General features: G+C 33.7%; 2 protein-coding genes across 10 annotated transcripts; both read left to right on the top strand.

Annotated features, from left to right (window-relative positions):
- Positions 1–646: 646 nt before the first annotated feature.
- LOC146909139 (uncharacterized) lies at positions 647–2,412 on the top strand. Its single transcript, XM_085726936.1, has 3 exons — positions 647–1,272; positions 1,445–1,497; positions 2,157–2,412. The coding sequence occupies exons 1-3, from the start codon at positions 789–791 to the stop codon at positions 2,322–2,324; spliced, it is 705 nt and encodes a 234-aa protein (XP_085583062.1). The 5' UTR covers positions 647–788; the 3' UTR covers positions 2,325–2,412.
- Positions 2,413–7,713: 5,301 nt separating this feature from the next.
- LOC146909138 (uncharacterized protein At2g33490-like) lies at positions 7,714–15,721 on the top strand. Of its 9 annotated transcripts, none has more exons than XM_085730253.1 (11): positions 7,714–7,966; positions 8,308–8,380; positions 9,660–9,734; positions 9,845–9,906; positions 10,003–10,071; positions 11,808–11,836; positions 11,919–12,126; positions 12,228–12,461; positions 12,710–12,763; positions 13,101–14,052; positions 15,096–15,721. In XM_085730253.1, exons 1-11 carry the CDS (start codon positions 7,853–7,855, stop codon positions 15,104–15,106), a joined length of 1,881 nt encoding a protein of 626 aa, XP_085586379.1. In that variant the 5' UTR covers positions 7,714–7,852; the 3' UTR covers positions 15,107–15,721. The 9 variants fall into 9 exon arrangements, with proteins under 9 accessions (XP_085586379.1, XP_085586376.1, XP_085586378.1 ...); XM_085730250.1 differs by having other exon boundaries at positions 15,087–15,721; XM_085730252.1 differs by having other exon boundaries at positions 12,707–12,763.
- Positions 15,722–16,793: the final 1,072 nt, after the last annotated feature.

Here is a 16,793-nt window from a genome sequence, read left to right as displayed (position 1 = left end):
CATTCCTTAGTCTGTGTGCAATTGGCTAAAGTGACACTCATTTTGAAACGGATGGAGTATTTTTTTTACCTAATAAAATAATTTTTTTTTAAAATATCCACATAAACTTTGTAACTTCGTTATTTTTTCGATCACTATTTTTTGTCGCTACTCAATTTAGTGGCCGATTTTTATGATATAGCGAACGAAGTTTCGGTTGCTAAAGAAGAAATTTATACTAGTATCTATATTTTTTTAAAATTGGTGTGGTTGTAGCCACACGATGCCTCATGTCCGCCCCTGTCGATAATGTATATTGATTAAATTCTATAACAAATTAGTTTTTTTTTAGGTAAACTGTTAGCGGCATATCAAACTAGTGGTTTTCTTCTGTTTCTCTTTAAACAAGGAAAAAAAAACATAAATGGTTGTTTGTTTGTTCACATTTGTTCGTTTTCCTATTTTGTCTTTTTTTTTTCGTTTTGTTATACCCACCCTAAGAACAACGTTGAGGATGAGGTTGAAGATGAGGCCAATAAACCATATGCATGAGATACACTCAGATAATTAACAGATAATTACACAGCAAAACAAACATGCAAGCTCACACATTGCATTGCAAACACAACACCCTAACCATCATTCTCATTAATTAACAATATCTTTGTTATTCTGTTTTTTCTTTTTTAATATATATCGTTAATGTTAATATGTCGCATTCACAATCCCTATCATTGTTAACCCAATTCTTCAATTCTCTCTACCCTCCTAATTTGATCTTTTCGTAATTCCTAGTCCTTATATACATCATGGGTTGTGGCATCTCAACCATGGACGCAAATTATGCATCCAAGGTCGGACGTCGTTACAACGGTCGATTACGACATCAACATGCCGTTGTTCCACGGCCCATTGTAGACAACAACAACAAGAAATATAATGATGATGATGATGGTGATGATCAAGAAGTGACAAAGAAGAACGAGGAGTTCAACGAGAATGTCTTGAAAGAGAAAAAAATCGTGGTGGATAGAAAAGATCAAGAGGAGAGGGTTGAGTTTCTTGAGAGACAAGGAAAATTAGAGCAGGATAATGTTAGCAATGGTCTAAAAAATGTTAGTACAAATTATGGAGAGGGGGAGAATAATAATATTAATAATGATAGGGATGATTTCATTGGACCTGGATCACCAAGTTTTAGAGAATATTGTACTGATTATGATTCTGCGGATAGAAGTTCTATGGGAGATTCTAATGATTATACTGAATCTGGAGAAAGTATGAAGAATTGTAGTGAGTAATATGACTCTTGTCATGTGTTTTTTTTTTTAAATATATATATTTTCCTCAACCGTTTAATTTCATATGATTAATTATGTTAGTTTGTTTAGGTTATGATTCCAAAACTTTAGATGTTGATTTATATAAGATTGTCAGTGGATTCTAACGTTGGTTCATTTTCTAGGTGATGAAGATTCAACAAAACCAGGAGATGAGAAAAGTAGTCATTCCAACAAGGTATATATGGTCACGGGCTCTGTACCTTGTTTGTCTCCCTTTTGTTTTTAGGGTTGGTTAGGTTAACAACAACTCTAGAACACTTTTTTCAATACAAACTATCTAATTGATTGAAAATTTTGCTCAAAAAATTTGATTGAAATTTAAATGAATCTGGTTAAATTTATATGGGACCTACACATGTGTCATGCATTTCAATTGATTTATCTTCTTCTAAAGTATCTACACACAAAAATTCAAATTTCGCCAATTTTTCGTAGGTCATTTGATTGCAGGGTTTACTCATGAACCTTTTGGTCCTCAATTCAAGACTTAACATCTTAAAAAAAACCATTCAATTTCATTTATATGACCTATTTGATAGCTTAGACTTCGTAGTCAATTTGTTGTTTTTTATAGAAAAAAAAATTGTTTATTCATGATCAAAAAGTGGAAGAAGACTATTTGGCCTTGAGCTCAATTTTTAATTAAGATCTAGGTGTATATATCCTCTTAAAAAAAGTGAATATATGAATAAAGATTTGTGTTTCCGAGATAACTCAAACAAGGAGTTTTTGTTTATGAGATAGATAGATAGACAAACAGACATACACACGCCGAAATATTTGTGTTTTATTCTACCTAATTGGTTAAACTTTGTTTTTATTCCTTTTTAACAGGAACCTGATAAGAAAGAGAGAAGAGGACGAGGAGGATTTAGGAATGCTATGCAAAAAGGAAAGGCGAGAGGTGGGAGAAGGAATCTTCTTAACTTTGCTTGCTACAACTCTAGCACTCAGTCTCATGCTGAAGGTTCTTTCAACAAAATAGTTGCAAAAACTACATAAGAGCAAAAGATTAACAAAAGAAAAACACAACATGTGATGTTTATATACATGTAGAAGATTTAATGGAATTTTGATTGTATTGCAAAAATCAATTCGTGATGTATAGTTGTGAATTATGACTGCCTTTTACTACACTCCAACTTCCTTAATTAATTATGTTGCTTATAAAAACAATCCTCGATTTAGTATTTTGTTTATATGTTTATCTTTTTAATTGTTTAGGGGCTAATAAGACTCAATAGCAAGATTACTTCAACAAAAAAAAAAGACTCAATAGCAATAATTTTTTTGAAGAAACAAGATAATTATTCTTGTAGTTAATTACGATTTTAGTCCACAAAGATATGTTGATATGATTGTGCCTTCAAATAAAGAAAAAATTGTTTTAAGGAGAAAGATATGTTAAATGAAAGATTGGTAAGAGACGTGACTCATATACTCAATGTTTTAAGGTATTAGAAGGATAAATATTGTCAAAGTTTTTTGGTGATCTAAACCATTTAGGTGATTGTTCTTCCGGACACTCTTTTGACTCTCCACAAGTAGGGGTGACAAAATAAGTTAATCCACTTTATTTTGGCCCAGGTCGCCATCAACTCGTCTATGGTGTAGCGGTGTGGGGAAAACCAACTTAGGTAGGTGGGTTGAAACTTCCTTCCCTCCACTTGACGGATCGGTAACCTGATTTGTTAATAACAAAAAATGTTAAACGTGTTAATTTTTAAGAGAGCTTGCCCGTTAAAACTGAAGATTTTTTTTAAAAAAAAAAATATCCTATTAAAAAATTTTGTTGTAATCTAACAATAATTACATAAGCATTGATTGGGCTATAACAAAAAATAGGAGTGGACAAATGAGTTTGATTCGTCCGAAATCGACTGACCCGTAAGCAAAAAAAGGACAATGGTCGAGTCAAATTGGGTTGAGCGAGTAGACAGGGGAGCAAAAATGTATCATAGTCGTCGTCATTTTGAATACAAAGTATTTGAGTCGTCTTCGTTGGATATAAATATCTTAGTCGTCTTCATTGGATATAAATATATATCCTTCTTGACACTTATGATGCATGAACATATGACTCAACAATGCACATGTTCAACAACAAAATCGTCATCATTTTTCATCTTCATTTTTCATACATGCATTCATCATCAATAACGTCGTCATTTTGCATGTAATAATTCAACAACATAAGTCATCATCATCAATAACAATCAAGAATCAACAAAGTTCAAAAATCACATTTTGCATCAAAGACGGACAATTATCCACATCTTGACATTCATCATATTAAACACCCAATCTTCATTGATCCATTCTTATTATATCATATCATCATGAACATAAAACTAACTACAAGTTATCCTGTCATGAAGCCACTTCAACAAAGTTCGTCTATTTTCACCACTTTCTACATTTTCACCTCAACAAGGCATATACATTACTCACATATGATCACAGTAGCATATGCATATAAGCATCATAGGCTAATTCTAATTGATTCCAAAATTCACATAAGTTCGTCTCACTTTATCATTTTTCAAAACAATTTCAATTTTAAAGGAAAACCAAGTTAAAGTTCAAGGAAACCATCCAAAACCATTTCACAAATCATAGTTACAGTAAGCAACCCTAACCCTACCATTTTCCTTTGAGAAAAACGAGTTTCGGAAAATTATGCGTTCTTGAGCATTTTTCAAAAAGTTTGATTTGATTCACAAAGCCAAGTACAATCTAATTCATTTGATGTTTCCAACGGTTTAGAAAGCTTTACAATAGTTGAATACATCAAAAAAATCAGTTTAGAACGGTCCGGATCGACCCCGAGTGCCTGAAACGACCAAAAACATGGGTGATGAACTGGGCAACTTGCCATGGCCCCGCCATGAGCTCGCCAGATGAACTGCACCATAACAGGCAGCCTTGTTCTTGGGTTTTCTCTCGCGAACCCTCCAATTTTCACCCCAAAATTTCATTTTTGATCCCCTTTGACCAAATTCGTTCCCAAAACTTGTTTACTAGTTTATATACATCAAAAGGGAATCAAAACAACAACAAACATGGAATCATAACATCAATTCTCATCAAAATCATCATTATGTTCATTTTTCACGAAAACCCTCATTTTTCTCAATTTTCGTTCAAACTTCACAAACAATCACACCAATTCAAACCCCATCAACATACAATCATGTATAAACATTTATGAAGTGAATTCAAACATGTTTCAACAACAATCACTCACCAATTCATGATTTACACTCAAATAAGCAAAAAATCATCAAAATCACTTAACAACAACAACAACAACAACAACTATGTAGTTTAAGCACCTAACACAACAATTTCATGAAGTTTATCATACCCACAAATTCACATGAATTAGGAGCACTCAATTCATCATCAAAAATTACCAAAAGTTACAATTAACATAAAAGCACTTAAACCCATAATTGAAAATAAGAGATTATAGCTTAATTATGAAAAGGAAACCATCCCCCTTACCTCTAGTCTTCAAGAATCCTAACTCTGGCTTCACTTTAGCTCCTAACTCTTCAAACCCCAAGCTCTCTCTAGCTTCCTCTTCTTTCCTCTTGATCAATTTTCTCTCTCTCTCTCTCTCTACCTCTTATGTTTTTGGTGAAATGAAATAATGAAGGCTTAACCTAATTCTCACAAGAGTTATGCTTATATAGTCACCACTTAATTAGGACAAGTTTCTAATTGTCTTAATGGGCTAACATTCTTACGAACTAATTCCCAAAAGTTACTACTCACTTAAACGGTCAAAACACCGAATAATTACCATAATTACCTCAACTCACTAGTAACTTAGTAAAAATAAATATTCTCACTTAAAACACCAAAATAATATTCTTAATAAAATGACTAATTGACATTCGTTCGTCAAATGACCAAAACACTCTTGAGTCTAAAAATGACTAAAATACCCTTCTAGGCCAAAAATCCACTAATCCCGAATAAAATACACACAGAGATAAATAATCACACACAAGCGCATATAAACACATATAATAAATAGATAAAATAATTATAGTGAAAAACAGACTGTTACAAACTAAACCACCGAAATTGACATTTGAAAGAATCAAACCTGAGACTTTAAGATGATCACACTCGCTCTTATCTCTCTCCCTCTACGTGTTCTCCATTTTGAATATGATAGGATACACAAAATTATGATTTGAAGCTCTATTTATAAATTCCTGAAAAGTGGAAATCCACCAAGTGAAATACAGCTCACGTAGCGAAGGAACGTTTCTTCAAAGGAGGGTAACCTCCAAATCATCACTGAGGTCACTAAATGGCCTTAAATTTGCTAAGCAAAATGTTGCTTGCTTTGCAAGTTGCTCTTTGCAGAATGCCTCAACACTCTAACTTGATTCACTACCAGTTTTCTGCTGGTTTGTCGATCAAATTTTCTTGCCACGTGTTCTACCTTGAACTCTATGACTAGATTTGCTTCTTGCTCACTTCCGGCTCGCCCAGCCAATGGTTCTATACTTTAAATCTTTATTCTTTTCATTCAAGCATCTTACTAATTATGCTAATACTTTAAACCTAACTATTTAATTATTTCCAATAAATTTGGGGAATTTGATGACATTTCTGTCAAAATTTCTGTCAAAACAAGTTATTATAGTGCCCTAAATATATACGTAATATTAAATAAAAGTGGAACTTATTAGTGCTCAATAGATTTCACATGGATAAGTGCAATAAGAAAAACTTGTGGATGCTACTTTGATTAATCTGGTTGTGGGATACTACTTTGTTTAATCTGGTTGTGGGATACATTTGCAATAGCAGACGAGATATCACACTTGGTGATGGATTTGTGAGTAGATTCACGAGTGATCCTAAGAGATCTTAAATGATTATTGCAAAAAGAATCCTGAGGTATCTTAGAGGTATTCAAGAACTTGGATTGTTGTCTCCAAGATGCAAATGAAGTGTGGCAATTGAAGTGGATCCATGATGAGTGTCAAATTGACTTATTTTGTAATATACATTTAGGACACATTAATTTGGATCCTTAATAAAACCACTGATTTACCCTAATTTATTGTACGTAGCTAGTATTTGGTTTTTATCTATTAGAAATGGTTACTTGTACATCTTTCCCTTTGATAATATTGCTTTCAGAGCAATTTGCAAGGTAAATACGAGATTTGCTTTAATAGCTATCGAAACATTATCCATTATGTGACGGTTTGGTTTGGTGGTAGGAGCACAAATATAGCGTTTCAACGTTCAATTATCGTGATTTTTAAGAAGCTCAAAATAGTAGCTTCGAGACAAACATATGTTTGTGTTGGTGCACTGCAAAAACAAACATAACCTATTTATTTGTTGGTACCTCCAAAATTTTTTATCTATTGGCTATCAAGAAAATAAATACGTGATATTTTTGGTCAAACAAAATTTTTAAATATAACTTTAACGTTTTTACCTTATCAGGAAAAAACTTTAATGTTTTTAAATACATATCAGTTGATTTTTTTCAAAGTTTAATTATTATGATAAAAATAGTAATATACTGTTATTTAAAAAAAAACCTTCAAAAAAAGTTATTAAAAAAAACAAAATTAGAAAAAAAAATACCGTTGAATGAAAAAATATTTTTGCAAATAAAAAACCAAAGGATTTTGACCAAACAATAAAATAAAAGCAAGAAAGAAGAGAAAATGATAACGGCATTTAATGTGATACTAGCATTATTTGTTTGACCAGGATACTACCATATTTATATCATAAAAAAAATAAATAATAGTATATAATATGGTACATTAATTTTTTTCATGTTGACCAGAATATAACATAATAGTAGAATATTAAAACACTATAATTTTTTGACTGCATTAGAACACAATAGACAAATCCATGAGATCATAACTTAATTTATCGAGACGTTGTATAACATACGTAGGAAGTAAAGTTCAAATTTCATATACTTTATTTATTTATCTTAAATGATGAATTTCTTTTTCTTTTTTGAAGGAAGGAGATGAATTTTTAGTCATTAAATTATTTTTAAAAAAATTAATACTATCTTACTTTTTTATTTAATAAACATAGTCTAATAGTTAGAAATTTACTACTTAAGTGAATAAATAAGAAATCTAAGATTCAAACCTACCAACTAAATTAAGAAAACCAATCAAATTATTAATGAGTTTCAAAGAGAAAGAAAATGATGAGAATCTCAGTTTAATTCTCGAGCAATTATTCGTAGTGTTTTTGATCGAACTCTAGATTATCAGCATCATCTTTCTCTCTCTCTCAAAGTGTTCACACGTGTAGTTAAGCGTGCGAGTTCTACACTGTGCTTAGAAGCATAACATTAGAGTGATTCTTTTTGGTTCCCATTTACATTTCTCTTTCTCTTTCTCTTTTCTGATCTACCTCACTTCCCTTTCTTTGACCATAATCAACACTCTGAAGAATTTCACTTTCCTTGCCGTTTTGTTCCATCTCAGTGTCGTTTCATAGCTAGGTTTTCCAAAATGAAGTCCTCGCTTAACAAATTGAAGAGAATTGCACTTCACAAAACCGTTGGAAAAGAGAAGAAAGAGTTTCTTCCTTCCGTTAAGTTCGATGAACTCGCTCTCGCTGCTAAGGTTCTTCCGTTTCTCTCTCCGTTACGATGTTACTATTTGTGATTGAACTTTCAATTTTGCTTAATTAATTAATGTTTTAATTTTGATTATTGATTTTCGTTACTGTTTAGTTATAATTTGTGTTTTGATCTAGAATCCCTAAAATCATGCTTAGTTGCATAAATATATTTTATTTATTAATTAATTTGTTAATTATTGTTTTAATCTTGAATTAGTGATCTATTAGTTGTAATTTGAGGGGTACTATGTTGAAATTTGTGAAAGATGTGTAGTATTAATTTGTTTTGATCAGGTTTTTATTAATTTTAGTGGCATTATGAGTTCTGTTTTTCATTTTGCAGTATATGCAAGAGATGAGAGATTGTTATGATAGCTTGCTTGCTGCAGCTGCTGCTACTGAAAACAGCGCGTATGGTAAGATCTAATCTTCGATTTTCTGTTGATAGCAACATTTTGTTGGGTATGTAGACGAAGTTGCAGACACCACCTAAAACTCATACATACAATTGCGAGGTTCCGAGTTCAAACCTGGGTGAAGGTGTCCAACCTAACAATATCTAGGCATTGTCAGTTGAGCTAGGCCTTAACGACTCATTTTTTCCCCCTTCTAGTTAATACTTAGGAATTGGATCTTCATTTTTTCCTCATGTATGTTTCCAAATATGCAAGTCACATATTGGAGTTTGGTTGTTTTCATGTTCAGTGGGTGCTCCAAACAGATGTCCGTATGGTAGCAACAATTTTTTGTTTCTTACTAAACGGTTGTTTGGAATGTGTCAGCAATTGATTTTTTTGTTCTTTTGTTGGTATGAACCGGGTATCCTCTGCGCTTTAGTGCAGAGACTCTGATCCCTCGAGCTGTGTAAGACCACAATGGAGGGAAAGAAAGACTATCCCTCAAGAGATTTAACACTGTTGCATTTAACACTATATATAATGTCTCCAACAATATAAGATATATATTTACATTTCCAATTTCCGTAGTCTATGATCAGCATGGTCTTCTGCATTACGGGCAAAGTTCAGCATTTCTGTCCATTACATATTTGGAAAACAACCCATGATGAAAATGCTGATCAAGCTTGTGAGATTGTGGATTACTGAGTTTGAGTGTCTTGACGAAGAGGTGTTTTGGGCTGGATTTTGGGACTTGGTTGGGAGAAACTTTAGCTTTCCCATTATGTCTATTTTCCCAATTTTGAGCACTCCTCTAAGCCTTGCAACTTCTCTGTAGCCTGTGATATCACTCCTCTCTCTTTCAAGATCCGTGACCTCTTAAGTCGTGCCCCTGCCTCCTCCCTCCTCACTTTAAATGAGAGCTTCTGTAATATTGAAATGCATAATCTAATCTCAACTTATATGGGAAGCTGTTGTTTAAAATACTTGTTGTTGTTTAATAGTTTATCTGAACTGGATCTTTATGTAATGTAGTTAACAGTATTTTTCATGTGGGGGGGGGGGGGGGGGGGGGGGGGGGGGGTTAGCTCAACTGGTTTGAGCTAAGGGTTAAGGTGTTGGCGGTCAAGGGTTCAAGTCCTGCAAGGAGAAAAAGAACTAACATGACAATTAACATACTAACATTTGCCATTAAAAAAAAAAGTATTTTTCATGCGTTTTTTTTTCCTTCCTGATCAGTCATTGCCTTGAGAAATTAAAGTCTCTTAAGGTATCTTTGTTGTGATACATATTCCAGAATTTTCGGAGTCACTGCAAGAAATGGGTACTTGTCTATTGGAGAAAACTGCCTTAAATGATGATGAAGAGAGTGGTGAGTGGGTAAATTTTTTCGTCACTTCCATATCTAAATTACCTAGCTTTTATGCTAGTTGATTTAAATCATGTTTAGTTGTTGCTACAGTTGTTATGAACTGTATGCAGGTAAAGTTTTGGGGATGCTTGGAAATGTGCAGCTTGACCTTCAGAAACTTGTTGATGGCTACGTAAGCTTTTGTTGGGTGCAACCTTTTGATTTTCTTCTTGAAGCGCAATTCATTTACAAAAACTTTTATGATGACTCTATCCCTTCTGTTCCACAGCGTTCTCATGTAGCACTGACCATAACCAGACCATCGGAGTCTCTTCTTAATGAACTAAGAACCGTTGAGGTATGCTTATGTACTTCTCTATTTATCAGATTTGTTTATTTAAAGCACACCCAATGGTTAATGCATATATGTATGCTCTTTTTGTACTCCACCTTTCCCTCATTTAATTTATTTCAGTATTTCAACTTTATTTTACTTATTAGTAGCTATTACTTTTTTTTTTGAAGAAGCTATTAGTAGCTATTACTAAATGACTGTTACTAGAAAATGTGGTGTTCTATCATTAAAGAACAACATATATACAGTTAACAAAAGATAATGTACAGGGTCTCATTGTAATTCATGAAATTTATATTGGCTCAGGGGAAAATGGTACTAGAATATGATCCTTTTACATTATCAGTATGTATATTGTTGGTGACATATTCTGGTTGCAGGGATGGATTTAGGGGAGGGCAACCAGGGGTTATATATATGTATATATTATGTACCATATAATAATCTAATATATATAAAATAATATATTATTAAACTATTTATTTTTATTTTCTTACAAAACATATAACTATTGTAATTTATTTTTATATAAAATTTATGATAAATTTTTTTTGGCCCCCGTTCAATATAGTTCTGGATCTGTCCCTGTCCGGTTGGTTATGCGTTGTCTCTGTATCTGGTTTAATGGGTAGATACTTACATCTGCGTATAACATTAATTTAGATTTTATATCGGGCCTTGCTCATCCTTACAAAACCGGCTTGTAAGGTGAGGGCTGCCCAAGCTTTATAAACACTACACAGGACATATCTCTAAGCATTGTGGGACTAAATCCCTCCCCTCAAAGCCAACACGATGAAGGTGTTGAAGGCTGCAATGAAGGCAGCGATTACCGCAATTAGGCGGCTAAGGGCAGACCACAATCAATGCGGAATTTCCAACAATTAAAAATAGATGTTTTGGTTTCTTGTAAAACTGTATAATTTTCTTTGCTGTTGTTTAATGAATATAATCCTGAATGAATCTTGCAAGACTTATATCCCCTCCCCCTTTATTTGAGTAAGTTGTGGAATATTGATTGTAGCCTTATGGTTCCAAGTAAGTGTCATATAATGAGCAATGCTAGCTACACTCATCTTAACACACTATTTTTAACACTCACTCTCTTATTGGGTGAAATACATGTGGGTTCCACCTCATTGAAAATGGATCCCACATAACATAGCGGGACCTACTTGTATCATATATTTCATCTAATAAGAGAGTGAGTGTTGGAAAGTGTGTTAAAATGAGTGTTGCTGGCATTATTCGTCATATAATACATGCGTCCATTAGTTAGTAATGTGTGGAGGATTTATTAAGCTTTTCATACATTTGTAGTTGATCACTGGGTGGTTTATTAGGCATTAAGTTTGTGTAGAAGGGATTTGAGGGTAGATATTTACTATAATAGTGGAGATTGAAGCGGAACTGAGCAAGGTGTAGGGGCAAAAATGCAGAACTTAAAGAATGATGAAAGAATACAGTGGCAAGTAACAGTGGCACTTAGACTCTTACGAGATATTGAGTAGAGCATACCCAGGAAGATTGATCTAAATATTGAACTATTTTGATATTCTCGAATTTTATGCTTGGCTTTCAAACATAATAAAGTTGTCCTTACAAAGCTCAAGTTTGAGACACGAAAAACTATGTCCTCTTTGATTTGGAATAAAACAGATTGAGTTTGCTGCTTCATAATTGTGTTTTAAAGAGTCAACTTTTTCCTACATCTTACTTTCTTTCTATTCATCATGCAGGACATGAAGCGTCAATGTGATGAAAAAAGGTCTATACTTATAAAGCTGCTATTAGTTTTCTGTGCCTTATCCTCATGTGAATATTTCCTGAATTTTCTGTATTGCTTTCAGAGAAGTTTATGAATATATGATTGCCCAACAGAAAGAAAAAGGGAAGTCAAAAAGTGGTAAGGGTGAAAATATAACTTCACAGCATTTGAAAGCTGCTCACGATGAATATGAAGAGGAAGCAACACTCTGTGCTTTTCGGTTAAAATCCCTGAAACAAGGCCAGTCACGTAGTCTCCTAACACAAGCCGCTCGCCACCATGCTGCTCAGGTTTTGTTAAACTTTTGAACTTTCTCATTCAAATCTTTGAGATCCTTTTTTCGGTCTAGTCTTGATGTACTTCTTTTCATCTTGTTTTACGTCAAATATAGTTGAATTTCTTCCGGAAGGGACTTAAATCACTGGAGGCTGTTGAGCCACATGTTAGGATGGTTGCCGAGTTGCAACATATTGATTACCAATTCAGTGGCCTTGAAGATGATGATGGTGAAGGCAGTTTTGAATATGATGGGAATGAGTATGAGTACGAGGCCACCGAAGGCGGCGAGTTGAGTTTTAACTACAGATCAAACAAGGATGTCCCCACATCGCCAAACTCAGCAGAGGTAGAAACTCAATATTACTCATAATTGTATGGTTTTTAATGCCCAGGTGCATATTGAATTTGTTTAATGCTTATTGCTTACCTTTTAAAAAGGAATTTCACAGAAGCATTTCACTGTGGTTATTTTAGACCTGTTTACAACTATAGATGCTATCTTACTCCAACACAAAAGCTTACTATCACTTTTTCTTTCTTCAAAAACCGAGTTAATGATTCAACTTGTTATGATCATTGCTTATGTATTAGCAGGTGGAAGAATCAGACCGTTCAAACATTCGAGCTTCAACCACAGAAACTGCAGAGGTATTCTTTAAAGTTTTGATTATCCAATTTGAAACTCCCATTTAAATCTTAAATTAATTGTAAAGTAAAATCCAGGTAAATAAGCTCCTCAACTCCCTTAGGACTACAATATTTCAAAACAAAATCTCTATATTTAGGATAAGTACTGAATTTTTTTTTTTTTTTGACAAAGTACTGAGATTATTTGACACCTAATTTATGGATATTGGTCTAGCATTATAATAATGACTATGTAATTCTCATAATTGGCTTGGTCTAGCTGGTCATCAACTGAAAAAGTATCTCTAATTTGACTTGGGTCATCCTCTAATACTTTTATTAATTTGCCTTTTGGTAGACAAGTTTAGACAAGAGCCATGTAGATTTTAAAGTATCAAATAGAGATCCACCAAGAGTCAGCAGCTATTCAGCTCCAATATTTGCAGAAAAGAAATTTGACCCAGCCGAGAAAGTAAGACAACTGTTGTCATCATCTGCAGCAAAGCCTAATGCTTATGTACTTCCTTTACCTGTCAACATCAAAGAAACAAAAACTGCACCACGCTTAAGTGCAAGTGCATCTTCACATGATTTGTGGCATTCATCTCCTTTGGATGAAAAAAAGAACGGGAAAGATTTTGCTGATGGTAAACTGTCAGAACCAGCCATCCCTAGAGTCTCTATTCTCAAAGAAAGCAACAGTGACACTTCATCAGCCCAGTTACCACGTCCGTCGACAGAGGGACACTCACTTCCACACGTTGATATTTTTAATGCTTCTGATCCTAAGAAAATAAAAAGGCATGCATTTTCAGGTCCATTGACTAATAAGCCATTGTCTGTAAAACCTGTCTCTGGGGGTTTTTCACGGTTGCCGATACCCCAACCTTCCTCTCCAAAAGCATCTCCTGGTGCTTCTCCTCCCCTTGTTTCTTCACCTAGGATAAGTGAACTACATGAGCTTCCTAGACCCCCTGCTAATCAAACCAGCAAGGCAACAAAATCTTCTCGAGTAGGTCACTCTGCTCCTTTAGGATTAAGGAATCCAGAGCATCCTACAACTAATAAATTTCCTCCGGTTGTATCAAGTTCAGCATCTCCACTTCCAACTCCACCCATCACCGTCTCTCGGAGTTTTTCCATACCCTCAAGTAGTCAGAGAGCTGTGGTAATAAATGTTGCTAATAAGTATTTGCATACTCACCAAATTCCAGAAAAGGTTGAAGAAGCTGCATCACCTCCACTAACACCTTTATCCCAGAGAGCATCAGCTCTATCTGATTTAGCGTCTCGCTCTAGTGAAATCCAAGGTAAAGTACTATTTATTTATCTTGAATTTTGTATAAAATTGGGACTATCCGAAATTTAGCTACTTGTTTTCATATATATTGAGTGCCAGAATCAACTTATGAAGTAATGCAAATTGCCTTAGTTTGTTAGCATAACATTATTATTCTGAGAAATATGGATTAGGACATGTCAGGGAACATCTTAATGCAATAACATCTTAATGCAATATAAAGCTGCAACTCACATTAGTGCATTTGTGGCATCAAAAATCAGTTCAATAAACTCATGTCCTAAAAAAAAGTTTCATTAGAAAATAGTGGTGAGCAATTCGTAACCCTTCATCAAACTCATGTTTATAGCCGTAGTTGAATGTTGAAGAAGAAATTATGTTTATTTCATGTATTTAGTGTTGCACCTTCCTCTGGACTAAAGTCTTGTGAATCCTGCCAAAGTGATGCATTGTATTTCTTCCACTCTATGGTTACATTGTCGAGAGCACTTAGTGATGTTCGAAAAGATGCTGTTAATAGCTTCCTGTGGTATTAGCGCCGTTGAATATGACCTGTTAAATAGCTTAATTCTCACCGTGCTCTCTAGATCCAGTTAAACATGAATCTCACAAGTGACACAATGAAATCGTGAAATCTATATATATACATTTTAAAATAGTAGTAATGCATTGGAGTAAGGATCCAAGTTGGTTATCACGATTTTATTGCCATTCTTGGGAAATGATTGCATTGGAATATCATGGTGCTGGATATTTTCGACTGTTTCCTCATTCTGTAAATTGATAATCTTGTGAACTGTTTTAAATTATGTTGTAGTTGTCATTGATTTTCATGTAGTCAAGGTTCTTTCTGATTGCTCCTTCGTTTCTGAAAAGTTTACGTAATTGAGGAATAGGGTTTCCATTGAATTTAAATGTTTACTTTGACAATCATGTGATCTAGACCAATTTGAGTTCAGCATCAATATTTTTCTTAGTTACTCTCATCCTGTTTTACTTTGTCACCTTCATGTTGGTGGGAATCGTGAGTATGAGGTTTTTCAGTGGATGCAGGTGGGAACTAAATTTCATGCACGATGCCGAGTTCTGGTGAATGATTTTAAGCATTTTTATTCTATGCTTGTCCAAGCTAAATCACTCGCATGGAGTTCTACGGTTTTCCCCAACAGAAGGTTCTGGGAAGTATATGTAAATATGTTATGTATTGTTTAGCTTCTCATCTCAATTTGTATCTATTATTTTTACTGTAATAACTAGTCTTGGTGGGAACTAAACTCTACATGATTGTCTTTATGATGTGTTTGTGTATATATTCCGGATGGAAAGTTTTGTTCACATCCCCCAGTAAAACCACCTTAAACCCCTTCAACTTTTTTGAGGATGAAACTAAATCTAGAACCAGATACCCCTCCCTGTATCGATTGCTTCTCTCGTCTTTGATAGTCAATGGGTGGCAGGTAACACTCCCCCCTATAGATTGCTTCTCTCTCCTTCGACAGTCGATGGGTGGCAGGTAACACTTGAATTTTCACATTGATCAACTCATCAGCCCTTGATGTGGGTACTGTTGTATTTTTAATAGAGAAACGCCCAACAGTGGGAAATAGTTTCTACAAACTTTATCCATTTCCCTTGTATTGTTTCCCAGTAATATAATGGATTTTCTTGCCATTTTTTAACTGCATTGTTTGGTGGAGACATGTGAACAAATATTTGAGTAGGGACGATCCTTCGATTTATGCTATGGCTGTCTAACTAACATTTTACGTATGGATGAAAATTTGTCAGGACATGGCCTTTGTTAGGTTTAAGTCATGCCATACTTGTTTTAAAATTATCAAGGTTAAGTCATTTTAGAAGCTTATTTATATAGATAAAAAAAAAAAAAAACACCTTAGGCCTGCCATATATTTAATCTTGTGTTATTATATCACTTGATAATTCTCTCAAAATAAATGACGTGGGAATGCATCATTTGATGTGTGTAAATTAAAACGATATTGTTTTCTACAGAAAATCTCATTGTAATTAACATTATTGTTATTATACAATTTTAATGAACATGTCTGTTGTAAAAAAAAAAATATAGGAGTATACTATAATTGTATTATTTGTTTTGACTAAATATAATCGTTGTATTATTGTAGCATGATAAAGAGTAGATCTTCATGGGCTCTATTGGATATTTAGAATGGGCTAAAATATGGTATTGGTCCCTGTAAAATAGGTCAGTTTTGGTTTTGGTCCGTGCAAATTTTTTTTTTTAGTTTTTGGTCCCTGAAAAAATAGGTCAGTTTTGGTTTTAGTCCCTGCAAATTTATTTTATAGTTTTTGGTCCCTGCAAAAAATTTAGTTTTTGGAAATAGTCCCTGACCCCAGTTATCTGATAATTTGTCACTTTTATAAATAAAAAAATAATTATTGTATCTGTTTTATTATTATTTTTTAATTAAATAATAATTATTGTTATATAAATTATAAAAAAATAATATTCTTTTTATTAAGTAAACACATGCTACATATACACAAAAGTGACAAATCATCACATAATTGGGGTCAGGGACTATTTCCAAAAACAAAATTTTTTGCAGGGACCAAAAACTATAAAAAAAAATTGCAGGGACTAAAACCAAAGCTGACCTATTTTTGCAGGGACCAAAAACTATAAAAAATATTTGCAGGGACTAAAACCAAAACCGGCCTATTTTTGCAGGGACCAAAAACTATAAAAAAAAATTGCAGGGACTAAAA

Source organism: Medicago sativa, chromosome 7 (genome assembly GCF_051527215.1).
Source record: "Medicago sativa cultivar Bolivia chromosome 7, Bolivia_mono, whole genome shotgun sequence".
NCBI lineage: Eukaryota > Viridiplantae > Streptophyta > Magnoliopsida > Fabales > Fabaceae > Medicago > Medicago sativa.
Note: the sequence above shows the minus strand (reverse complement) of the source record. Positions and strands in the feature narration are given on the sequence as shown.

Excerpts from the sequence above, each read along its gene's own strand:
- LOC146909139 (XM_085726936.1), top strand. The coding sequence starts at position 789 with ATGGGTTGTGGCATCTCAACCATGGACGCAAATTATGCATCCAAGGTC. Across the intron at positions 1,273-1,444 it reads AGAAAGTATGAAGAATTGTA|GTGATGAAGATTCAACAAAA; the intron begins GTGAGTAATATG and ends TTCATTTTCTAG. Across the intron at positions 1,498-2,156 it reads AAAGTAGTCATTCCAACAAG|GAACCTGATAAGAAAGAGAG; the intron begins GTATATATGGTC and ends CCTTTTTAACAG.
- LOC146909138 (XM_085730248.1), top strand. The coding sequence starts at position 7,853 with ATGAAGTCCTCGCTTAACAAATTGAAGAGAATTGCACTTCACAAAACC. Across the intron at positions 9,735-9,844 it reads AAATGATGATGAAGAGAGTG|GTAAAGTTTTGGGGATGCTT; the intron begins GTGAGTGGGTAA and ends AACTGTATGCAG. Across the intron at positions 12,462-12,706 it reads CATCGCCAAACTCAGCAGAG|CAGGTGGAAGAATCAGACCG; the intron begins GTAGAAACTCAA and ends CTTATGTATTAG.